The 26476-nt window shown below is 41.3% G+C and overlaps 1 protein-coding gene across 5 annotated transcripts in view; it reads right to left on the bottom strand.

Annotated features, from left to right (window-relative positions):
• SOBP (sine oculis binding protein homolog) overlaps positions 1-26476 on the bottom strand; it is a 152021-nt gene that overhangs the window by 60666 nt on the left and 64879 nt on the right. For 3 of the 5 annotated variants that reach the window (XM_065588308.1, XM_005287672.5, XM_065588311.1), the window contains exon 5: positions 21197-21292. The exons of the other annotated variants lie outside the window; for them this stretch is intronic. In XM_065588308.1, the coding sequence (XP_065444380.1) occupies positions 21197-21292 (96 nt within the window). The remainder of the gene's footprint in view (positions 1-21196; positions 21293-26476) is intronic. 5 annotated transcript variants of the gene reach the window in all.

The raw sequence follows: 26476 nt of genomic DNA, 5'->3' as shown, positions 1-26476 counted from the left end.
TCACTTGTGGTAGAATAACTTTAGTAGCAGCTATTTCAGTAATGTCTAAAACTTTCCTGCCCTCTTTTTCAGAGCCCTAGCATTCAGATTCAACCCCCTAGACATTCACAAGCAATTATTTTCTAATGATGCTAGAAGCAGAGCTTCCAGTCTACAGCTTTAAAAGACCCTGTGTGCCAGTGCACTGCTGCTGACCTTTTCAAGACATATATATGAGAGACACATAGATACAATAATTGGCCAAATTCATCCTTGGTGTATCTCCAATGAAGTCTGTGGAGTTACACCAGGGATGATTTTGATTTGTAATCAGCAGCCCAAATTGCAGGAATTTCATCTTTTTACATGTACTGGTTCACACTAAATTCAGTAGCTTGCTTGATACTCTCTTTACTTTGCCATTTAATATATTTTTATTTATGAGTATTTGAGTGTTATATTTCAGTGTGTATGTATTTAGCTGTGCCACTTGTTTCCTACTGGAGAAGTAATGTTGCGTACTAGCTGTTATTTTTACCTGGGCAGAATACCTCTCCCATTTCCGTTGTGCAGTAACAGCCTACCACATAGAATAAGATTAAAACATTTTGTGGCATTATAGGTAAACTAAATAGAAGGGAAATCCATCATCCTGCTTCAGTGTCACCGACAATCTGAAGGGATGAGGAATGAAGCTGATAGCTTCCACACTGCAAATAACCAAACAAACAGAAAGAGTTTGTTCGTTTCAATTTGAAAAGCTGATGTGTTTAAATATGAATATGTTGCTTATAGCCAAATTTTAGTGACAGCAGCCCCATGGCATCTATCACTGTTTGCACTTTTACTCTTGCTAAAAATAGACACATTGTCTCTGGATTCTTTCAGATTCCACATCTGCGGGAAGTTTTTTCCCCCCATTCCTCTATACAGCCTTTGCAGTTCCCTCCCCTCCCCCCCCTGGGTGAATCACATTCAGGAAGATGCTAAACACGCAAGGCTTATACAATAACACAAAAACCTGAAATTACTTCGCTGTCTGTATCAGAGGTCTATGTGTGTCTCTCTCTCCTTTGTGATTACAGTCGAGGTGGGACTGGGCACAGCTACAAAATGCTTCCCTATTTTCATTAAAGAACGAAGTGGGCTATAAGGTAGCAGGCAGAAGCGAGACTGTGGAGCAGTTTCCCCCAGACTAGGTCAAACAACTTGCTGCTACTCTTCATGTGGAGAAAATAAGCAATGTTTCACAATGTATTGCTGGCATGCTTTAGAACTCAGGTTTTGGCAGGGAGGTGCGGGAGGAGCTCCTGGGTCTTTTCCATTTTTTGCTTCTATTATATATAGAAGTACAGGCATACACAGATTTGATTGTTCTCAGAAAAAAAACATGTCTACCTCAAGCTCTAGTTGACCTGCCAGCAAAAATTGTGTCTAACCATAACAAGCAGCAAATCCCATTCAGCAAACAGCAGCCAGTCAGGGAACACATACTGCCAGTCCCAAACTCCTAACCCCTCAGGTCCCCAAAGGAAGGCTCTCCCCAAATGCCTTTTCATAAGTCTGAGCTGTGCAGCACTCCCCGAACATCAGCAAGTTCAGACTGTTTTGGATCTGCCCTCTTACATCCCATCCTACCCTGAGAACTCCACTGACTTCTGCATAAGCACATGTGGATCTCAGTGCAGGGATGGGGCCCTGTATACCAAGCGAGCTCCATCTCAAGTGCATCCACTGGTCCCAACTGTGGCAGCATGACATGGAGTGAGCAGTAGTCTGTCCAGCAAGTTCCAAAACCATTAAGGTTTTGTAGGTCACAATCATCAGCTTAACTCCATCCAGAAGCCATTAAGTAGCCAATGCAGATCCTAGATTATTAGCCAATCAAGCTACACTGGGGAAACTTAATAAAAACATTCCCACCAGTGCTAGCATTGTACCTGCACCAGTGGGAGCCCTAGTACAGACAAAGCTTTCACCGCCAGATCCATATTTTCCATTATGTTGATTAGATTTGCTTTCAGCAGGTTTAACTAAAACGGGAGGGGGGGGTGGGAAGGGAATGAATTTGGCCTTCTCTACACTTCAGCTCCCACCGGGGCTACCAATGATGGGTGAAAAGCAACAGTGGGAATATTTTTGTAAATTTCTGCAGTGTAGATCCAGCCTTGTGTCCATGCGCTCACAGTGAGACATTGCACTTCAGGTAAGCAAGCTGCTGCCGTCTTCACTAGCTTCAGCCTCAGAATGGATTGAAGTGCATTGCATTAGCCCAGGTGAGAGATGACAAAGGCTGTGCAAATCACAGTACCAAGGTTTGCACCTGAGAGGAAAGGTCTCAGCCCAGCAGCGTATTATCGCCTAGGCCGACAAGGCCTAGGCCTAGGGCGGCAAATTTGCAGGGGTGGCAAATTTGAGCACCCACGGAGAAGCTTCCCTCCCCTCCCCTCCCCGCCCCCTCTACTCCAGCTCACCTCCGCAAGCACACCGCCGCGTCCTGTTTCTCTCCCCTCCCTCCCAGCGCTTGCACCGCGAAACAGCTCTTTCACAGGCAGGGCCGGCTCTGGCTTTTTGGCCGCCCCAAGCCAAAAAAAAAAAAAAACGGGGCGGCCAGAATGGCAAAGCAAAAAAACCCAAAACATGCGCGGGTGCAGGGGGACCGGCTGGGGGGGGGAGGGACGGAGGGAGCGGGAGGGAGAGAGAGGAAAGGGGGCAGCCAGGGCTACAGCAGGAGCGCTGCCACGCGGCCCCTCCCGCTGCGCCGTCTCCTGCCGCCTGCCGCGAGGGCTCCGCTCCGGTCGGCGGGGAGGGGAGGAAGAGGACTGCCCTGCAGGGCGCTCTGGTTCTCCGCGCCGCCACCCCCTACAGGGCGGCCGGAACGGAACAAAAAAAAAAGTGGCCGTGCTGCCCTAGGATTGGGCAGAATGCCGCCTCAAACAATCTGCCGCCCCAAGCACCAGCTTGCTCAGCTGGTGCCTGGAGCCGGCCCTGTTTGCAGGGCAGGGAGGGAGTGGGGAGGAGGGGAAACACGGTGCGCTAGGGGAAGAGGTGGGGCTGGGGGAAGGATTTGGGGAAGGGATCCAATAGGACAGGGAGAGGGCGGAGTTGGGGTGGGGACTTTGGGGAAGGGGTTGGAATGGGGGACAAAGACTATTTTTATAACAGACTTCAGAAAATATTAGAGATTTTCCCAGACAAAGACATCACCATCCTTATGGGATACTTTAATGCCAAAATTGGACCTGACAACACAGGATATGAACAAGTCATGGGGACCCACACTCTGGGAGAGATGAGTGAGAATGGAGAGTGATTTGTGGATCCGTGTGCACTTAACAACTTGGTCATAGGAGGTAGCATCTTTCCTCACAAGCGGATCCACAAGAGTACCTGGGTATTGCCAGCAGGCACGATAGAAAACCAGATCACTCATGTCTGTATTAGCAAGAAGTTCAGAAGATCTTTGCAGGATGTTAGAGTTAGAAGAGGAGCAGACGTAGCATCCAACCATCACTTAGTGGTGGCCAGATTGAAGCTGAAGCTGAAGAAGAACTGGAGAGACGCGTCAGATAGAAGAGTGAAATACAACGTCAGCCTTTTGAAGGATTATAAGATCAAGGAAGATTTTGGACTGATGCTGAAGAATAAGTTTTCAGTACTACAGGATCGGTCTGAGGAAGAGGAAGACAGTGCATCCACCAGATGGCAGAAAGTGAGAGAGATACTTAGGTCAGCATGCCAAGAAGTGCTTGGAATTAAGAAATACCAGCAGAAAGAGTGGATCACAGCAGAGACCTTGACTAAGATAGAAGATAGAAAGAAGAAGAAGGCAGTAGTTAATAACAGCAGGACTAGAGCAGCAAAGGCTAAAGCGCAAAAAGAGTATGCTGAAGCCCATAGAGTAGTGAAGAGGAATATTAGGAAGGATAAGAGAGATTATGTGGATGGACTGGCAGCAGAAGTGGAGCAGGCAGCATACAACGGTAATATGAAACAGCTGTATGACATTACCAAGTGACTGTCTGGAAAGTTCAGCAAGCCAGAGCGTCCCGTCAAAGACAAGCAGGGAAAGTCTATAACAGAAATAGAACAACAGATGAATAGATGGGCGGAACACTTTGAGGAACTCCTGAATAGACCAGCACCACTAAATCCACCAGACATTGACCCAGCCAACGAAGACCTTCCAATCAATTGTGACAGACCAACCAGAGTTGAGATCAGAAAAGCCATCACTATGATGAACAGGAAGGCGGCTGGACCTGATGATATTCCAGCAGAGGCCCTGAAAGTAGATCTGGATGCTTCAGTGGAAATGCTGTACCCCCTCTTTGAGAAGATATGGGAAGAAGAAGTGATTCCGGCAGACTGGAAAGAGGGATATCTTATTAAAATCCCCATGAAAGGAGACCTCAGCAATTGTGCCAACTACAGAGGAATCACACTTCTGTCGGTGCCAGGGAAGGTCTTCAACCGAGTCCTCTTAGAGAGAATGAAGGATGCCGTCAATCCACAGCTACGAGATGAGCAGGCAGGTTTCCAGCAAAATAGATCATGCATGGACCAGATAGCAATGCTCCACATCATAGTCGAGCAGTCTATGGAGTGGAACTCCTCATCGTACATCAACTTTGTTGACTACGAGAAAGCATTTGATAGCGTGGATCGAGAAACTCTCTGGAAGCTCCTTCAGCACTATGGCATCCCAGTAAAGGTGATCAACCTGATTAAGAACTTATATGATGGCATACACTGTAGAGTGATCCATGGAGGGCAGCTTACAAACAGCTTCCAGGTGCGAACCGGAGTCAGACAAGGATGCTTGTTGTCACCATTTCTTTTTCTCCTTGTCATTGATTGGATTATGAAGACATCCACTTATGAGCGTAGGAACGGAATCCAGTGGACGTTGTGGACCCAGCTTGATGACCTGGACTTTGCCGACGACCTTGCACTCCTTTCGCATAGCAAACAGCAGATGCAAGAGAAGACCAACGTAGTGGCAGCCACGTCATCACAGGTTGGCCTCAACATCCACAAGGACAAGACCAAGATCCTCAAGATTAACTCCATCAGTAATGACCCAGTCACACTGAATGGAAGCCCTCTGGAAGAAGTGCAGTCCTTCACCTACCTGGGCAGCATCATCGACCAACAGGGTGGCACGGATGCAGACATCAAAGCAAGGATCAGTAAGGCAAGAGCAGCTTTCTTACAGCTCAAGAACGTCTGGAGCTCCAGAGAGCTGTCTTTGGTAACAAAGATTAGACTGTTCAACTCCAACATGAAATCAGTCTTATTGTACGGAGCTGAAACCTGGAGGACAACTAAAACAACCATCAGGAAGATCCAGACATTTATAAATAGTTGCCTTAGAAGGATTCTCCAGATCCGTTGGCCCAGACACCATCAGCAACATCTACCTCTTGGAGAGGACCCGTCAACTTCCAGCAGAGGAAGAAATTAGAAGAAGGTGGGGCTGGATAGGACACACACTACGCAAGCAGCCAACTAACATCACTAGACAGGCTTTGCGGTGGAACCCCCAAGGCAAGCGGAAAAGAGGCTGTCCAAGAAACACCTGGTGACACAACCTTCAGGCTGATAGCATAAAAATGGGCTATACCTGGAACCAGCTAGAGCAAATGGCCTAGGATAAAGGACTCTGGAGATCAGTGGTTGGCGGCCCATACCCCGATTGGGGTGACGGGCATGAGTGAGTGAGTGTGGAATGGGGGCGGGGAAAGAGTGGAGTTGGGGTGCGGCCAGGGGCGGGCGGGGCGGCAATTATTTCAGGGCCTCGGGGCGGCAAAATCATTAATCTGCCACTGTCTCAGCCTCCTGGTCAGGTGCAGACCAAAAGATGCTAACTTGGTCACTGCCGGTATTAGATAGTTTAAAAGCAGTTGGGAATCAAAATAATAACTCCTCCCTCCCACCCCCAGATGAGACCTCTGGTCACAAATGATGGCTCAACATCCTCAGACAAGTAGGAGAATTCAACATTAGCCAGATCCTGCGGTTGCTTCTCTTAACCCACCACAGTCATTTCAGTCTAATCCAGATTGTCTCAAACAGCTTGATCTCTTCCATGCCCCAGCCTTGCAGTGAAACACTTAGCCCTACCTTGTGAGCAAGCGGAAATGGAAATATAAAAGATGGGCTTTCAGGACTGTCAAAACTGCATAAGGACTCACATGCATAAGGACTCACATGCATGTTGAACAAAAGAGGTGACAGCATACAACCCGATAGCACCAGATATGAGAGAACCCTTGTGAGAGGAAAGCATTTGCCCAACACAGCTTCTGGAATCTCTGAGAGAGGAAGAAATAAGATATGAGCACTATCAAACTGGCCACAGTTTCAAATCCCTTTAAAAAAAGTGTTCTTCCAGAAATGTGCATGCACCTGTCATGCACAGAGGACCTCATGATGGCACTCACACAAATCAGAAAACTGCATGTGCAAGTCACCTGTTTGCATATGCAACTCTGAGCAATTCCATCTACAAGTAAATATGGATTTTTCCACATGCACTTGGTGCATTGAAATTAGAAAATAAATATGGCCCCTGAAATATCTGGTATAACATGATTTATATAAAATATATTTCCATAGATTTATTGGCACATAATGAAACAACCAATGTAGGAAAAATTTAATGTTTCTCTGTATCTATTCTGTTTGTTAGTTTATGAATTTAGTTTGTAGCATCTCTCACTCCATATATCTTAGTGCTGGACCAGCTGTAATCAGATACATCAGTGCAGTGTTCTAACTATAAATTGCTGTGTTACATAGAAAACTATTAGGGGCACATTCTCGTTAACATTAAGTCCTTTTATACCATTTTGGTACACTGCATTAAGGCCTCTTTACACCACCGAAAGGCCCTTTGTTTAATGTCTTTAACAAATTAGAAAACTGTTATTTCAATCCAAAAGATCAAGCAAGGGTCAGTAATTGAGCAAGCACCAAATGCTTGTTTACTTAGCAGTCCTGGACCCAGATCGTTAGAAAAATGAAAATGTATCAGGTGTGTTAACCTCATGGTGAAACAAAAATCTCTTAGAAAATGAAGATTATTTTTTCCCCTTGACTAAAGAAACATTAATTTCAGTGGCATGTACAGTGAGGTTATATGGGTACTGGGCAAAAGTGGTCAGTTATTTTCCTGGCTGTCTAGAAAAAGTATGTTTATTCCTCATAATAAAAAGTAATAGTACAATAAAGTGTTTATTGATCAATTAGGAATCTGGCATGCAAAAGACTTATAACCTCTTGCAGAGAGTACAGTTAGAAATTATTTTTTTCAGCAGCATCAAATGCCTCCCAATCCCACTCCCCATCATATACTCAAAAACAATACAATTTAAAAGCCCACTGACAGGTTGCTAAGGACCCATATTTAACTTGTTTTTCAAGTTATATATTATAGTAGGGAATGCAACATTTTTTCCACTTTAATTGATCTGTCAGGCAGAGATTTAAAAAACAAGCACAGAATTTAATTTAGGTCCTAAACATAAACAAAGCTGTGCATTGAGCAGGATTTGAGATTATAGCACGCATGCACCGCTTGGTCTATGTGTGGGATTTACATTAACTGCTTTGCTTGTTTTTGTTACTAGGCATTGCTTGGACAGTCACATTATTTTTAAATTCATGGAAGTGGAACAAGGAATATGTTTTCTACTGAAATGCATCACAATAATTCATAATACATGTACCTCTCCCCAAACACTTAGGCTGCAGTATAGCCTCAGACCAACAATTTAGAATACAAGAAAAATTAAATGAGTCATCCTTAGTGCTTACTGTATCTCAAGGATCTCAAAGCACTTTACAAAAGGGATCAGATATTATCCCTATTTTAAAGATGGGGAAATTGAAGAACAGAGCATTAAAACCCAAGTCTGCAGGGTACGTACGCATATGCATAACTGTAAGCAGGGCCGGCTCCAGTGTTTTTGCTGCCCTAAGCGGCAAAAAAAAAAAAAAAAGCTGCGACCACCGACACTTCATTCTGTTTTGCTACCACCACCGCTTCTTTCTTCGGTGGCAATTTGGCGGCAGGTCCTTCACTCCAAGAGGGACTGAAGGACCCGCTGCCGAATTGCTGCTGAAGAGCCGGACATGCCGCCCCTTTCCATAGGCCGCCCGAGGCACCTGCTTGCTGCACTGGTGCCTGGAGCCGGCCCTGACTGTAAGCATCTGAATAGTCTCATTGTCTTCAGTGGGTTTACATTGCATGGTTAAAGTTAGGAACATGCCGAAATATGTTGCATAATCAGGACTTAAATGACTTGCTTGAGGTCATACAGTGATTGAGTGGCTGAGCTGGGAATAAAACCACAGGTGAAATCTGACCCTACTGAAGTCAATGGCAAAACTCCCACTGACTTCAATGGGGCCAGGATTTCATCCCAGGACTCGATTCCCAGTATCATTCTCTATCCACTGGACAATACTGGTCCCTTCTGTAAAGCTTTACCAAGTAAAACATGTCAAAGGAGTTGCCAGTGAAGAACAAGTTAATTTTTGGAATAAAAAGGTTTCAAGCTGTTTTATAAATGGGAGGGAGGCAGGTACTAGGAATTGCTGGTATCTGTTTTATTCATTTGCTTATTTATATCTTAGGATTAAACAACAAACTTTAAATGACTCAGAACCATCAAGGTGTGTATGATGTAACCACATGTTCCCATCATGATTACACCAGTGTGAATGAAAAAATGTAAACATGGCCCATTCCCATTTTTAAACCACTTGGGCCAAATTCTGCTCTCATTTACTCATGTGCATCCTTGCTGAAGTCCACTGGAATGGATGGTGTAACTGAGGGCAGCATTTGACCCTTTGAGTCCCATAGGAATGTCACCATTATGGTACAGCTAACAGAGTGACAATTATGTGGTCCAAAGGACCCAGAAAACTGTGGTAATGGCCAGTATGTTGAAGACTTCGCTCAAGAGTGTGTGTGTGTGCGCTAGGTTGGCTCAAAGGGGTGTAGAGAATTCAGCATGGAAAGGACTCAGATTACTACTATGAATGAAAGAGACTCCATTTCCCAAGAAAGACTGCCTTGTTTATGCTGCATCATATATGCTGTTCCACGTTAATGTGCATGTACATCCATTTATGATCTAGCTATACTTTTCAGGATAGTTGTAGAACTGATCATTTATATATGGGAAAAGAGGGATTCTTTTTCCTTAAAAGAGATACACTCAAAGTCAGACAGTGTAAGACAACATTTATAAAAATGTTGACAGATATCTTACTGTGTTTGACTCATGTAGCCATCAAAAACTCACTTTCACAGAGCATTTTTGGACATCTTAGTTGGCTGAATCACCAATTTAGAATCTGTCAGACCTCATTATGTGGCTTAAGAGCCTCTTCTTGGTGCCATTTGTTATGCATTAATAAGAAAGCATTAGTGAATGTGTCCTCTGGTACAACCAAAACCATTGTGCCATTACATAGTAAATTTTGTTCTTTCTAGCATTTAAAAAAAAACTCACAACAGCGACACAGCTTAGTTGCTATGCAAAGACTTAGAGCCACTGCATAAGGATCAGTTCCAGAGTTTGGTTTGATTTGAACCAAGCCAAGCAAATTATGCCTGGATGTGATTTGACAAGGTTTTCCTGCTTGCCTGTTTCTCTCATCTGGAAAAAGAGAGAGAGAGAGAAAGAGAGGCAAAGCAGAGTGTGTGCTCAATTTAGACTGGCCTGATTCCCCCAGCATTTTGTGTGATTCAGATCTATATTTACTGCCTTTCAGTATCATAAATAGAGCAGTTTGAGACACAGTGCTGTTACAAGGCTCTGTATCAAAAGGTAGGTTTATTATGAATGCTGGTAGGGACCTTTTTTCCTCTCATTGACTAGATGTGACTCAAAAAGTTAATGGTAATTGCTCTCATCTTCATTTAGCGAAGAGAGAGAGGGGGGAGAGGGAGAGAAATGGGAGCAATTTGCAGAGCTGAGAACAGGTCATTACAGGTGTGTTATATTAGTATATTCATGAGCCCCCAGGGACAGGCATGCTGAGATATCCAATAACTTTCTTAATGTGTAATTACACGTCATTGAGCTATAATTGATTAATTGAAAAGAGAATGTAGGCAGATGCTAGGCCAAGGCTTCTGCTGATCATTAAATGAATATGTCCTTGCTTCTTTTTAATAAGTTAAGTGAACTACTCAAAAGCAATTAAGTCAGAACTGAAATTCATTAAATTTTAAGTAATTATTGGTATTAACTTGTATAATAAAATGAAGGTCTTATGGAGTTTTTTTTTCTTTCTAATGGAAAAAAAATAGTTCAGTATATCACAATTTGAAAAGAAAAAAGAAAGAAATTCCTATATGGAAAGGGATCAACAGTGAAATATACACTCCCTGCAGGTACTTTTTGGTACGCCTTAAAATATACAGGTATTTATTAGTACAACTAATCTACTAAACTGGGATCTCATTCCTGGAAATTCAGTCTACCATTGAGAGAGTACCAACAGTGCCTGGGTTGCAGGTTAGCTGTTCTTCCTGAAGGCTTCCAAAGATCCCTCTGGTTGTGTTTAAAAATACCCGTATTTTTCTGCTTTCTCTTAATTACTACCTAGTCCAACAACAAAAAGTGTAGAAATCCATGGGTCAACCTCATAATCATTATGGGCCATATCCTAACTCCATTTTTACAAAATCGCGTACAGGATTCAATAGGACTTCTGTATACTGTGTGTTATCTCAAACCTATCTTTACAGGGCTTTCTGACTGGTATATATCCTTTACATGAGAGATCCAGGGTAAAATTTTCAAAAGTGTCTAAGTGACTTAGGAGCTTAATTCCTGTTTTTAGAAGTGCTTAGGAGTCTAAATCCAAATTACTTTCAATGCATTTAGATTCCTAAGGGCTTAAACTCCCATGGGTACTTCAATACCTTTGAAGGCATGGGCCTTAAGTGCCTAGGTCTCTCTTGAAAATGGAATTAGGATACTAAATCATCTAGGGCCTGATTCTGCAAGACCTTATATACCTGCTTAATGTAACTACTAAAGTAATCCAGGCCTTAAGACAACATGAAAATATTATTGAAAATATTACCCACAATCTGGTCATAATGGAAATATTGATGGATATTATCTCACCATTTTATTGTACATTCAGTAAAGCATATAATCATTTTTAACATGTTGTAGTTACCATTGAAAACAGGCTGAATTTCACTAACCTTGGTTATGACTAGGGCTGGTTTAAAAATGAAACATTAGCTTAATGAAACAATGTCCAATTTCAAAATTGAAGGGTTCAAAACACTCATTTTTTCATATGAATGTATTTGCCTATTTTATTTTTATCAAAATATTATTGAAATGCTGGTCAGAATTTTTGCTTACCAAGAAAAGGATTTTCAATAAACACAAGATTTTGATAACTACTTTACTAACATTTCTGATAACTTTTCAATAAACTAATTTTAAAAAATAAAAAAGCCATCCTTTTGTTGAAATTTTACATTTTTAGAAAGCCATTTTTCAATTATAATGCTTTTTTTTTTTATTTCAACCAACTTTGGTTATAACTCTAGTAAAAAGATCCAAAAGGTAAAGAGAAAAGATAGGACTAGACAAACACAATGAAGCATATGGGTGAGGACTTGATGTATGTATCTTGAAGTTAGTTGAGTATTTTAGAAGTTACTCAGAAACAGATGGTTGATGCTCATTTATAATAAGAATTTTTACTGCTTCTGCTGGGGAGATAGGTGATAGAATTAGGGCTTGTAATAGAGTTTGAATTTTTTCCAATTTTTTAAATAAACTTTGCTCTTGATTTTTAAAAACGTAGTGATGATCAATGGTAAAAACTTGGTAATATTCCTTCTATCCACAAATCAGCTTATGCTCAGAAAGTATCATCTCCCAAACAAAAGCAAGAGAGCATGCACCTCCTAAAATAGCATCCATGTCTACACCAAGTGCTAATCTGGAAGAATTCTGGGGTGATCTGGGAGCTACTTATAGTATTTACTGGGAAGGATGTTGCAAAAGAGAGGAGCTGTATTGCCCAGAGCTGAGTGGGTTTTATGTGTCCTAGACCTACACGGGCAGTTGTCATCCTCTCAAGTTTCCCACAGTCACCTCTTTCCATCTTATCATACTTCTAGTCCCTCCTGTTCTGTTTTTTTACAACCTTTCTCCTTTTTCCTTTCGCTGCTGACTTTGTGTTCCTTAACTTGGCTCACCGTTCACTGGGCTAAATGTATAGCTTATGTCAGACTGCTAAGAGTACCAGCCTGCTTCTTGCTGGAATGTCTATCGCTAACTGTGGCATCTCTTTATTTCTTACTTGTTTGGGTCTGTTTTGTATTATATGTTACCGGAAACTCACAAAACAATATTACCCTCCAAAAGGGAAGAGCTGGAAAAACCCTCCAACCCTATCCCCTCTGCTATCGTTGTTCACCGACAGATGGCCCAGTTCCTCAAAAAGCAAAAATGGGGCATGGGGAGAATACTCTTGTTCTGAAAAGCTCTACAGAGGCTGAAATCTCTTCTAAAGCAATGTCAAATCGCTAATCAGCAGCAGCCCTATCAACAGCTACAGGAAAAAGTTCTCGGCAAAGACACTTATCCTCATTATTGTTCTCACATAGATAATCACATTCTGAGCACTTACATCAGAATAGAGAGGGAAAATCACTCACTCTTTTAATGCTGCAAATCAGAGCTATTCTCTAACCCACAGCATAAAAAGACATGGGCTTTTGGATCTCATTTCCACTAAAGTTACTATATTTGACTCTCTAAATAAATTTGCTATATCTTCAGAATAGATTGTATTTTCTATAATTTTCACTGCTGGTCTCTAAGTATTACAGTGTCCTACAAATTAAATAGGTTTCAGAGTGCAGCCCGTGTTAGTCTGTATCCGTAAAAAGAACAGGAGTACTTGTGGCACCTTAGAGACTAACAAATTTATTAGAGCATAAGCTTTCGTGGACTACAGCCCACTTCTTCGGGTATGCATCCGAAGAAGTGGGCTGTAGTCCACGAAAGCTTATGCTCTAATAAATTTGTTAGTCTCTAAGGTGCCACAAGTACTCCTGTTCTTTTTACAAATTAAATAGTGTTCTAAAACCCATTTTTTGGTTTTGCTACAGTGTTTAAATTATTTGTAAGCTCATGTATAGCAGGTTTTTGGTCACAAAAAGCAAAGCAAAGATATATATATCAGTCTTTCTCTACTCCTTATGGTACAGTTCCTCTCCTCCTGTCACACCCCACAGCCCAGTCCAAAGCCCATTTAAAGTTAATGGAAAGGCTCTCATTGATTTCATTAGAATCAGAAGCTTAGAGTTCTAAACTTGGTGTGGATGAGGCAAAAAACAAAGCAAATTTTAATAGCTACCAGACATAAGGAGGGTAAATATTATTATTGCCATTTTACAGATTGGGAAACTGAGGCATTGAAGGATTTAGTGACTTGCTGAAGGTCACACAGAAAGTCTGTTGTAGACCCAGGAAGAGACTCCAAACCTCCCAAGTCCATACTAGTGCTACAACAAAAGGACCATTCTTCCACTTCACTATATAGTAGAAAATAACATAATAATAATAATAAAGGGCAGTGCCACATGTGTCAGTGGACATTTTTGTTCTAAAATTATCGGCTGTTCTAGTTGAGAGAGGTGTGAAGACAAACATATAGTATATCATTTCCTGGTGACAGCAAATCTAATGGTGATTGGCAGGTTGGGGTTCTTGATGTTGCTGTCCTTGTTCTTTATTTGGCCATACTATTAACATTGTTAGCTTTCTGTTGTACTGAACCTGCTGAGTTAATGATCATATTTTGTGTCTACCTACATGTCTATCTAGGAAGTATACGGTTCGTCAGGGGGCCAGCAGATTGGCCACTCAGTGTTTCTACCTCTACCCATTTAATATGGTTATGGCTGTCAGCATTACAATTTCACTCTGTGTTGGAACTTTACCTAGAAAGAGTGTGTAGTCCCTTCTTCTAAATGTTTGCGCTTAACTCTGGTAGACTTGAAGGGTCATTAAGTGTGTGCAATGAGAACAGAATATATCCCACAAATTCAGCCTGGCAGCAATACCTTTTTAAAAAAAATGATTTAAAATCATTTTGCCTATTTTTTCAGACTTGAAAAGAAACAGAATGCAAGTTTTTGTGGGTTTTGCGGTGTTTTTTTAAAACATGCTCCTATGACTCAAGAACAATTTAGCGTTTGAAAATGAAATGTTGCAGGCTGTTAGTCTATAATATGACCTAAACCCTTTTGTTATTTTAATCACAAAAAGGGTTAAAATTCACATGGCCAAGATTACTGAGGTTTTAAGAACAGCAACATCACATCTCTGTGGTAATTACTTTTCCCTGAGATTTTTGTTACAGAGCCATAACATGCAATGCTGACCACTCTGCATAGCCTGATCCAAAGCCTACTACAGTCAATGGGACATGCTTTCCATTGACTTCAGTGGGTTTTGGGTTTGGGTCTCTTTGCCCTAGCTAATCACAGCATATACTATGCTATTTTGCAGTTATTGAAAGATATGAATTGAATCAGTAGTTCTCACGAAAGGGGTGTTAACCCATTAGTGGACAGCAGGGGACTTAAAGAAATCTACTGATATCTGCGGGAAAACAACTGGAAGTTGGAGAGTTAGAAAAGCACTGCATTCTGGCAATTATAAAAGCTTTGGGCAAGATTGGGCCTGATCCCTGCACAGATATACCACCCCACACCCGTGCACCTGAGAAGAAGCCTGGAACAATAAGACTCTGTGCTCTGTCAGCAAACGGTCTTGCTGCTCTTGGCTAGAATAGTACTTCCCCAATTCCCCAGGGGACAGGAAGACAGTGGGACTAGGGAACGGTGCAGAGAGAGCGGGGGAAGCCTTTGCAGTCTTTTCAAGGATGGTGCATCAACCCAGCTTCTTCTCACTCCCAGGAGCTCTGGGAGGCATTGTGTCTGCCTGAGGCACAGAGACTCCTGTGGCTTCCACTGAGACAGTGGAAATCTGTGCAGACCCCAACGTGAGGCTGTGCTTTAGTGGCATGATAGAGCACTTCAACCACAAAAGCTGCTAGAAGTATAGTTAACTAAGATCACACAATCCTATTCAAGTTCCCTGGTAGCAGGCACTGTGTATAACTATTCCTTCCTGGGCAGGAACTGGAAGCTACTCTACCTCTCCCTCTGCTGGCTTGAACGTAAAAGTGAGAAGGAAAACCAAAGTGTTGGAAAAAGAAGTGGGAAAAGAAGGAAAAAGAGAACAAAACAGACGAAGAAAGAAAAAGAGATGGGCACAAACTAAGAAAAGATAGAGAAGCAGGAGACAAAAATATCTCTTCTCCAAGCTAAATATCCCCCCATAATTGTTGCACTGAATATAATGTAGAATACAAGATATGTAAGTGCACTAACAAAATTTGCCTTTTGTTTATGCTGAAGTGACTATTGGGGCAGATTGGGTTTTTTGTTTGGTTGGTTGGTTTTTTTGTTTTGTTTTTTGTGTGTTTTTGTTTTCAGGTTTTGTTTGTTTGTTTGTTTGTTTGTTTGTTTGTTTGTTTGCATGGGAATTTGTTCTGATAAACTTAAAAAAGCAAAGCAAAACAAAAAGCCACCAAGAACATCTCTTATAAGATAGACAATGAGTCAAATACCTGTAATTGTCAATCAGGTTAAATGTAAGCGTGAATGTCAATAATTTTCATATTAATGAGGCCTCAAGAGATTTTTAGAAAACATGTTGTTTTTTGTTTTGGTCAAAAACTCTGATACATAAAAAATGTTTTAAGAGTGTAATATTAAGGGTGTGATATAAACTAGCTATGGAAGGACATCCAAAGTTAAATTTGATTTCATCTTTAACTACTGCTGAATGCCACATTTTCTGATCTTGTATAAAATCAGTGCTGCAATATCAATGCCACAAATTAAGGCAGAGCATCAGCCATAGCTTTGGCTTTTGTTAGTGTTTGTCATAACCCTAACTGTCTTTCATTCTAGAGTGAAATTTTTCATGTCTGATACTTAAATCTATTTTTATGTGTGTGGGTTTTTTTTTATAGTTTCCCTTTCCCCTTTTGCTAAAGATTAATGATATATGTGTGATCACTGATTTGCATGTGCAGAGTTTTGTGTAACAACTGATGGCAGGGTATGGTTTATTTTGTATTTAAATAAGGACTTTTGCCCAGCAAGCCTATCTTTTAACTAATTGTGCAGTAAAGTCATGAGGCAGAATTTATCATACCACAGCAATATAGTGCTATTCTAGTTACAATCCTTGGCGATGTATTTTTTATATAATTCTGTAGGTGCACATGGTTCTTACTTTGTCTCCCTAAAAAGTGATCTGGGAAAGCAGTCCAGCAATTCATTTCCTTAGTCCACCAAAATTATCACTTGCTCAGAAAGTAACATACTTTACTGACTAATCCTAAAACTGCACTGAATATTGTGGGTAGCAAGAGAGAACAAGAACAAACTGTTGTTTTTTATTTTCTATTTTTGTGGGAGGGGCATCCTGGTAGGGGCTCTCCCTTGCTCTGACTAACCTGGATATAAGCCTAGGACAGTGATGGGCAAACTTTTTGGCCCAAGGGCCACATCTGGGTATGGAAATTGTATGGTGGGCCATGCATGCTCATAAAATTGGGGGTTGGATTGCGGGAGGGCTCCGGCTGGGGATGCAGGCTCTGGCGTGGGGCTGGGGATGAGGGTTTGGGGATGCAGGAGGGTCTCTGGGCTGGGACCGAGGGGTTCGGAGGATGGGCGGGGGATCAGGGCTGGAGCAGGGGCGCCAGAGGGGACCTGGGGGCCAGGCTCTGGGCAGTGCTTACCTCAAGCGGCTCCCAGAAACCGCAGCTGTCCCTCCTCTGGCTCCTATGCGGAGGTGCAGTCAGGCGGCTCTGCACATTGCCCTGTCTGCAGGCGCCACCCCTGCAGCTCCCATTGGCTGCGGTTCCCGGCCAATGGGAGTTGCGGGGGGTGGCGCTTGGGGATGGGGCAGCATGCAGAGCCCCTTGGCTGCCCCTGCACGTAGGAGCCGGAGTGGGGACATGCCGCTGCTTCCGGGAGCCGTGCACAGTGGGGCAAGACCCTGACCCAGCTCCATGGCTGGAGCGCCAGAGCGGGGAAAGCCTCCAACACTGCTTCTCGGTGAGAGCTTGAGGGCCTGATTAAAATGTCTGGAGTGCCGAATGTGGTCCCTGGGCTGTAGTTTGCCCACCCATGGCCTAGGAGGACTTGTACTTTCTCTAGGCAATGACTCAGGAATTTGGGCTGCTTAGAGGAGGAATTGTAGGCTTTTCACCAGTCCTTTCATTCTAGCACATCATTTTTCACTCTTTAATCCCATCTCTTTCCCAACATCCAGCACTAGCTGAATTGCATTGCTACTTGACAATCAGCTTCCAGGGGACTATACTCTGCCCTTTTCTCCTGGAAACAAAGAGATGTGCCTATATAAAAGCTCCCAGCTGCTGAGAAATTTAAGTCCTGATGCAGGGAACCCTGGCAGTGGATTGCGCTGCCAGCCAAGCCACCATGCTGGCCTTATTCTTTTAAAAAATATTTGCATTATGTAGTTCCCAAGATTTTATCAGGTATTGTTAACCTGGGGAAAACTTAATTTTCAAAATGACTAAAAGTTCACAAGGAAAATTCTATATCCTCATTGAGTTTAATATCTGTTTTTTGTGTGTGTGTTCTGCATTAACTGTGATGGCACATAGCATATTTTGGATTTAAAGTGGGAAATCAATACCATAAAGTAATCCCATAACTGCACGATGGGTTTTTATGCCAACCAAATCTTTAATTGTCACGGCTTTCTTAATACACAGAGCTGCCATATGCACTCAGAGCTTTAATTTTTGTTAAATGATAATGTATTCTTCCTTCTACTTCCTATCTAGCTGTTTTGGGTTTTTTTTTTAAATCGCTGAGTTGTACCTAGCTAGCCCGAATATTTCTCTCTTAAGTAATGAAGAAATAAGCAAAGATGAAACCATGCAATTTGCAATAACATAGGTTATTATTATACTTAGAAATCTATCCAGGTATTTAGGGGTTAAGTCTTTCAATGAGTGTCTGTGACCCAGGATATTAACATTCTAAGCATGCACTCTTGTTCTTGTGGGAGCGCACTAGCATACAGAACCCATCAGTGCTTGATCCCCTAGATCTATCCTGGCAGCACCCTCGGAGCAGAAGCATTTCCCAAACAGTAGGGACTGTACGTGCTGCAACAAACCATATTGGAAAATGGCAGATGAACCCTAAAGCTAAGAAAGCACTTTTGAGCCTGAGCTTCCAATTCCATCTGACAGGCTATTATAAAACTTACTCTAAACTGCACTAAGAAAACTCCAAGGATTTCTGGATTCTCAAAAGAATAAACAAGTTTCAATTTCTCTTTCATTTAAAGTCTTAACTCTTCATTGTTTTACAAAAAGCAAGAAACCAACATCTGCCTCTCACTGTTAATGACTGGTTATGCTTTTTCCATTGGGAAACAATGTTCCTGTCATTTTGTTTTTGTTTTTTCCTTCTACTTTCTTTCTATTTTTTTTGCTCTTGTCCAGCAGAAAATTGCCCACAATAATATAGAAATATTGACAAGCACTTCAGACAGAGACACTACCCTCCCTTAACTTTCAATATATTTGTTTTCAACTGCATTTTAACACAACATAGACTCAATGGAAATATATAAATAAAATGACTGCCTGACTATAAAACATTTAGCATCCTATCCGAGTCATAGTATCCACCATCTCCAAAGGCTAGTACCAACGTATTTTCAAAGAGAGGTACTATCCAAGTATATCTTTAATGATAGCAGAAGTGCATATTCATAATTTTTGTCCTCTTTCTTTCAATGCAGATTGACTCCAGGCAGCATCTCTGCCAATTCTTTTTTTCCAATAGCATCGGAAAAGTAAAACTATGACAAATTACTTTTATTACTTCCTTAAAAAAGAACTGAAACCTGTCCAAAAAACACACAGAGGACAAAATACTAGGTTGGATGACTCAGAGCTTTTGCTGAGTAGAACAAGAGTTATGTAATAGTACAATATTTTAAACATAGATTGATAGGGGGAAATGTAACTGTACATTAAAACAATGCTTGGAGTGGGCATTAGTTGCTCCATTCATCTATTTTAAAAGAAAAGCAAAGTTACATTTGGATTAATAACTGAATTATTTCATGGATCAGACTGTGTTAGTGTATTGTGTCAGACTCTATCCAGCATTCCTGGTACACTCAGAACTCCTGATGACTTCAGTAGGAGTTTTGCACATGCTGGGAATGCACAGTATCAGGCCTGAGGAGACTAATGCTCTTGTAATTGGCTGTGGTCATTAAGGAATGAAACTCTTTTTATTTAGTAAATATATAATATTAGGGGAATAATTATAAATTGGCTCAATTTTCCTACTCTTTGGCCACTTAGGTCTTAACCTTGCTCCAGTCAATCAATAGGAACTTTGCAATTGATTTCAGTGGTAGCAAGATCAGTTCTTGAGGCCCAGATTCATGCCTGGTGTAACACCTTTTGTTCAAGTGGCATTCCATTATGGATGAGTCTTGCCCTTTTGGGTAACACAAGTGGCACAAAGCAGCTGGAAAACATCTTAACCAGCTAGTGGAGATTTCCTTAGTAAAGGGTATCCTTGGGTGACACGTTGCTACCACTATGCCAGTCCCTGTCCTGTCCCTGTTGTAGGGGGCATTCCCAGGGAATAGGGGCATGGCCAGTGTGTCTCTGTGTTTTGGCTATTCACAGTTATTGGAATGACCCTTTGGGGGGCTTTCACTGCTTTAGTTTATGCCAGATACTGGATGGATCCCAGGCTGATCCCAAGATTGGGGCGAAAACAAAGGTGATAGAAAGCCACCTTTATTGCCCATTTCCCCAGTCCTGTGCCAAGCACAGCTCAGCTGGACTGCAGAACCCAGCCTTTTGTTTTTAAACCACTGATATGAGAGTGAGATCCTGAGGACCAATTTCTGCACTTAGTTACATGAGTGTAACTGACTAACGTACTTGGGGGTTGCACATCTGGAACTGAGAGCATTCTCCAGCCCTATATCTTCTGTAGAGGGGATTTGCTGAGGCAGAGGAGTTGCAGCCAGTGTTCCCCCTCCCCCCTCTTTTATATACTTATAATTAGAAAAAAGTCTGTAAGTTGCTTAAAAATAAAACTGAGTGTTCTCATTTTCCCCAACTATTTCCACTTAGCCAAATGAGGTATTTACTTACTGGTGCTGGGAAGAAAAGGAAATGTAGGGAAAAGTTCTATAAACTCATCAAAAGCTCCATTTTCAATGGCAATGTGTGAATCTCTTTTTAAATAAATGACAATTCATTCTCTGTTTACTTTAGGTAAAGAGAAAAATTCATTGTGGAGCACTCATTTTCGCAAGCTAATCGAGAATATTAGGTCCCTACAGATTCATTTAATAGAAATATAATAGGCATTCCTGCTTGTTTTTAACCTAGCCTAGTTGCAAATGCTAAAATGAACAGCAAATTAACCCTGCCTTGGAACAGAGATCCTTTCACAGCTGATATCATCTCTCTTACGCCTTGTAAACATTCCAGGCTCCTTGTCAGTACTTCGCTGGCTTTCACTCCTTCCCCTCAAAAAAGAAGAGGGGGAAAGTGCCTGACTACATTACACTAAAAAATAGAGGAACAGTTGAATTCTAAAGGGAGTACTGCGTGTCAGCTCTGCTGTGTTTCCTAGCAGAACAAAATATTACAATAGTGTCTGAGAACAATGTAGAGCTAAGATTGGGGCAGGAGGGCGGGGAGATGTCTTTTACAGCTTGTGAGGCCGGTGGGTTTTTTTTGTTTGTTTTGTTTTTTTCCTTGTGCTTTACTAGCCATTCCCTTCATGGCTCCTTATGAACTACTGTACAAGACAAGATAGTAAGACAAGGCCATTCAAGTTCTATAATCAGATATAAAAGATTTGCAAACAATTTGAGATGATAAAATTGTTCATTGATATCAGAACTAGCATTAGAACTCTAAACAGGAAAAAAAAGCTGTAATATTTCATAACGTATGTAATCATGAACAAAAGCCTTTCAAAAAATTATTTTCACTGTGCTAAAGTAACAATCTAGACTTGTTGTAAGTATGTTATTCTTACAAGTAGTTCGCAGTTATTCTTGAAGGCAAGCCTTGGAGTTTCCTTAGCATAGTGCTGCTGGGGAAAATTTTCAGCATGTCCATCTTCATCTCTAGCCTGAAGGGAAATATAATGGCCTATTTAGGGACTTACAAATAATGGAAGAAAAAAATAGCTAAAAGCATAACAGCTCAGATCATTAAAACAAACGGGAATCCCAAAATACAACATTATTAAGAAATTTGTTTAAATACGCAGTACACCTTTTAGATATGAGAACTTGGGATGCTGATTGTTACATAGTTTAGGCTGAACATGCAAATTCACTGTGGTGTAATAATTAAAACAACAAGAGACAAACCCAAAATGAAATATTTGAGCTGGAAATTGTGAGCACTTAAGGGTTTCAATTTACTTCATTGCATTTTTCAGGATTACATTACATACGTACTTGTTTAAACTTTTTTTTTTTTACATGCTTAAGCAATTCCTAGATAACGTACCTCTATTTTCATTTTAACAGCAAGGCCATTACAAATAGCTTTTCATACTCATAATTTACAAGTAATGCTATTAGAGATAAGTGGATTCTCCCTTCATTTTTAAGTAAAGCTCTGAAAAGAGCAATCATCTAACAAGAACAATGATTCTTCAATCAAATGTGGTAAAATATTTAATTAAGAAGATGCATTAAAAGTTACTGGTTATTTTGATCTACACTGTCAATTAAGAAAGCTGAAGTTTAAATGGAGACATTAACAGAGCCCATTAGCAATATTGCTTGCATATAGTATTTTCCTTCTAATCTACAACATTTTCTGGTTTAGAGTTAAAGCAAAAGGGAGTAGTAGGTGAAAGGAGGAGTGTCAGCAACACACTCATTACACCGTTCATTTGGGTGACACTTGCACTCTGTTCTGCTTTCATCTCATCTAATCCCTGACTGTTCACTCTTTCTCAGCCTCCTAAAATTCACAGCTGAGCTGTCTCCTTCACATATGGCTTGCATATAATTATGCATATTCCATTTTACACTGCATTAAAATGATGAGCTTCTGGCTCCATGCCAGCTTATTTAAATAGGCCCCCAGTGAACTAGGGGGAAAAAAAAAGAGGAACACAGGAAAGCCATACAGTAAGCAGCAGGTAGCTCGGTCTTCTGTCTCTTTAGATAAAACGTATGTCTGCTGCAAAAGGAACAGCTGAGAACTACCTGTTGTGATGTATGGATTGGGGAAGGGAGGAGGAGAGAGAAAAACAATGAACACACATCTATGAAGCTATGACAGCACTTACATATTGTTCTTCCTTAATGTAGTGTGAGCTGTCCATTTTAATGTGTCATATTCAGAGCTCTGATAAATTTTTCTTTTTAGTGCTGGCATTTATGAAAGATATTTGCACCTTGTACAGACGCTCCCCGGGTTACGCAAGACCCGAGTTATGCAAAGCCACACTTACGGAAAAAGCTCCATAAGTTCCATAAGCTCTTTTTTTTTTTTTCTGGCGTAATTGTTGGGTATGCGTTCCCAACACAAAATCCGAAACAGAATGCCTTGCGTAAGTCGGGGAGAGTCTGTAAATTCTATAACTTGTTGCTTGTCTTCAAATAAGCTTCTGTCCCTCTTTGTGGAGGTGGAAGGTGTTTGGGGTGTGAAAGGGGAATGACAGGGTTAACAATATTGAAGTTTTTAAAAAGTATCTATAAGTATCTATACCTGATCCAAAACCCACTGACTCCAATGGTTTCTGAATCAGGCCCCTAACTGTAACTGTGGTGTGGACACTAGCAGACTTCACTTCCCAGGGATGTTATCAATTTAAAATTCAGTCATCTGTCTGAAAATGTTTTACAAATAATATCTAAGATAACTATGGCATAACTATCATTTATATTACCAGATGAAGGGTAAAATAACTAGGTTTGTTTACTTTGTATATTTCACAGCACTTTTGTCTAATCTATTGATCAGTTTCCCCTTTTGTCTGTGAAGATCTCTCACACACCAGCTAAGGAGAAAGATTTTTTTTTTTTTAAGGAAAATATGATTGTAAAAGCACAAAAAACTGACAGGGGATTCAAGCAGGTGAAGTACCTGAAATTACTTTTAACTCATTTTTTTTAACTGACTAGATTTCTGTTCACTATGTCTCTTTTATCCCTGCACTTTAAGAATGAACTCTCCCACACACACCAAAAATTTATCCATCCTGCCATGTGAAACACTAAACATGTCCAGGTTAGACTGTGTTGTGTACCCTGCCTTTTCACTTTTTGAACGCATGTGTTGTCCTTCCCTCTCCTTCTCCCTCCCCAGAGGAAGTAGGATTTAATTAAGGGCCTCTAGCAAGCCTTATGCTCAGACCATTCTTCCAAATAACCTCAAGTGCAGCTGGGAGACAAATATCTACACAAATGCCCTTCTCAGAGTGGAATTTGAGCTTGTCAGCTTTGTGTCCCAAAGCAGCAGTATAGGGCTACTGACTAAGTCACTAGCTTTCCACCCACTCTGTCAAAAAAGAAACCTTATGATACTCAAATGAGAGAGAGAGAGCGAGAGAGAGAGATCTGTCGGTACAAAGCAGGTATCATGTAAGGCTCTGAAGTACTATCTGGCTTCCACTAAATACAAGTTACACTGTATCTAAAGATATTGCTTTGTAACAGCCTGTACATGACAGCGTACACATTCTAGCTTGTCAGTGACCGTCTGTAGACATGTACTGCTGCAATCTGTAAGTACAAACACCTTATAAAACTAAATAGAAATTTGTTTTTATAGTGTGTGTGTGTGTGTGTGTGTGTGTGTGTGTGTGTGTGTGTGTGTGTGTGTGTGTGTGTGTGAGAGAGAGAGAGAGAGAGAGAGAGAGAGAATATACAGTCAAATCCTATTTCACCCTGCCCACCTAACCAAAATTGCCACACAAGCTGATGGTAATGCACTGCCTCCCCTACTTATCCAAACTTTGTTTTATCCAATTTTGAATGTCTCTGACAGCTTATTGGGCAAAATCTACATGTACTTATACTCACAACAGTTTAGCTACATGGTGATATAATTTATGATTGTAGTAACGGCCTTCTCTAAAGTAGGATAAAGCTTATAAGAAAAATGCACAAAAATCGCACAAGCTAACCCATAAAAGTCCAGTGCTATTTAGCTAAATATGCTTCAAATACCTGGTTGTTAAGGACAATAACAGCAAATATCTCAGTAACCCAGACTCATAGAATATTTGACTACTAGTCAAAACTTCCAGTCCAATTCCTGTTGTTTCAGTCAGTGTGGCTACAGATGCAAAAGACAACAGGGCTGCCATTTTCATTGTGAAGGTTATCATTTCTACCAGAAGGACATGGAGCTCCCTCTTTAATCCCCACAAAGTGTATCTTATGAAGAATACAGCAAAATTTGCAGGAAATCCACAGTTAGATGCTAATCCTTGAAATGTTATGGTCCTCTGGATTTCTATTGTCCCAGCTAATCGGTTATTACTATGGTTCCTCTACTCACTTCAACCAGTAATGGTAAAAATAGTTCTCCACGTCCATTTATAGATATTCACTTCATAAATATATTAGTACACTAACTAACTAAATTGGGGCCTCGCCACAAGTCCTGAGTGAGGCACAGTCCCAGAAGCAGACCAGGGACCACAGTGGGGACTACAATCTGTAGAACATATTCCGTTATTTCTGCAATCATGGAATAAATGGACAAATACTGCAATCCCTATTTAGGGAAAACTCCCACCAATGCTTATGGGAGTTTTGCCTCAATAAGGCTGCCGGATTTTGCCCAAACCACAGAATGAGGCAATAAACCACATTTAATTTTTTTTTAACCTTTTGGCCTTCTCACCTGCACTCTGCCCATAAATCCATCTCAGCTGGTACTATTCCTAGTATTCCAAACCTCTCAGCACCTTTCAGACAGCCACTGTGTATTTTTAAAAAGGCCACAAAATTGTTTAATAAATTCCCCTAAAAGTCAGATTAGTGAAAAGCAAAGGTTGCAAATCACACTTTTAATAGTCAGTCCTGGACTAGTTCACAGGTTTGTTTTCTTATGACCGCCCTAGGCTAGAAATAAAGGCCCTATTAAATAGTTCCCAAACTGCGGTCTGTGTGCCACCAGTGGTCCTCTTAGCAATTGCTGGTGGGCTGTGGAGAGCTCACTGGTCACATGATGCTAACTCCCCTTTTTTTCCAGCTGCTGAAATGAATTAAAAGACAGCTAAAAATACATTACTTTCCTAATGTTATTTTTCCATGTAAGCAACTGCTGCAGTCGCCACAGGAATGTTATTTGGTCGCCAAGGGGAGGAGAAGTAGTCCAGGAGACAATCCCTCTACTAGAGGTGACCGGCAAAGGAAAATAGAAATTGGGTCTGTGCCCCTTTTTAACTTCTTTATGATGCAATAAGAGGGGGGAGGTCAGAAAGGGTGCTGCTGATTTTCCATACACACCCTCTTTCTGCTTATTTTTTATATTAGAAACTCAGATGATGACATCAAGGGAATAGTAAACTCTTGGGAGACATGTCCACACCCGCCCCCCTCCCGTGATTGTGCCTGTGCAGCTGGAGAGAACCTACACACAATAGTTTGCTGTCCATTTGGCACAGCCTACTTTGATTTCACTGGCATGCATGGTAGCCAGGGGCAGCGCCAGGGACTCCACAGCTGGGGAGGGCTTTCTGATCATGTAGGAGCTCATGCAGAGGTGCCTTCAAGATTCAGTTCAGCTTTGCAGCTTGAGAGTCCAAGCAGACGGTACAGTTCAACATCTTGAAATCCCCTATGGCACAACTTCAGTCTATCTCTTGGTAAAATTTGTTTAGTGTTTTGGGATCATTTGATAAATAGTGGTTTATAAACATCACTTCTTAGCAGAGATGGATCCAAATAAAAACCATGGGTGTAGTTTTTGGGGGGGAAGGCACTGTCTCCCCAAACTGCAAGTTTTGGGCAGGTGCAGAATTTCCGCCCCCCCGCCCTCCCCAGGCCCCCATGTGCAGCCCCATTGGCCTGACTGGAGCTGCTCCCGCAAATACAGAACTCAAATGACGCCATCCTGTTTCTATAATAGCCAAAAGCAAATACCAAATCTGACCACCCCAACACTTAGAAGAATCTGGGTTCAGAAATGGATTTAAAACCCCTAAGTTGGGGAGGTCTGGCGCATAATAGTTTTGGTGAGGATACAGGTTAAGGAGCCAGAGGCCTGGCGTGAGGTTATTATTAGTTTAAAACCTGGAGAAGCACATCATTAAGAACTTTCCTTTCCATTATGTCAA

This window comes from Chrysemys picta, chromosome 3 (assembly GCF_011386835.1).
Source record: "Chrysemys picta bellii isolate R12L10 chromosome 3, ASM1138683v2, whole genome shotgun sequence".
In the NCBI taxonomy this organism is placed as follows: domain Eukaryota; kingdom Metazoa; phylum Chordata; order Testudines; family Emydidae; genus Chrysemys; species Chrysemys picta.
This window is presented reverse-complemented; position numbering and strand designations above follow the sequence as displayed.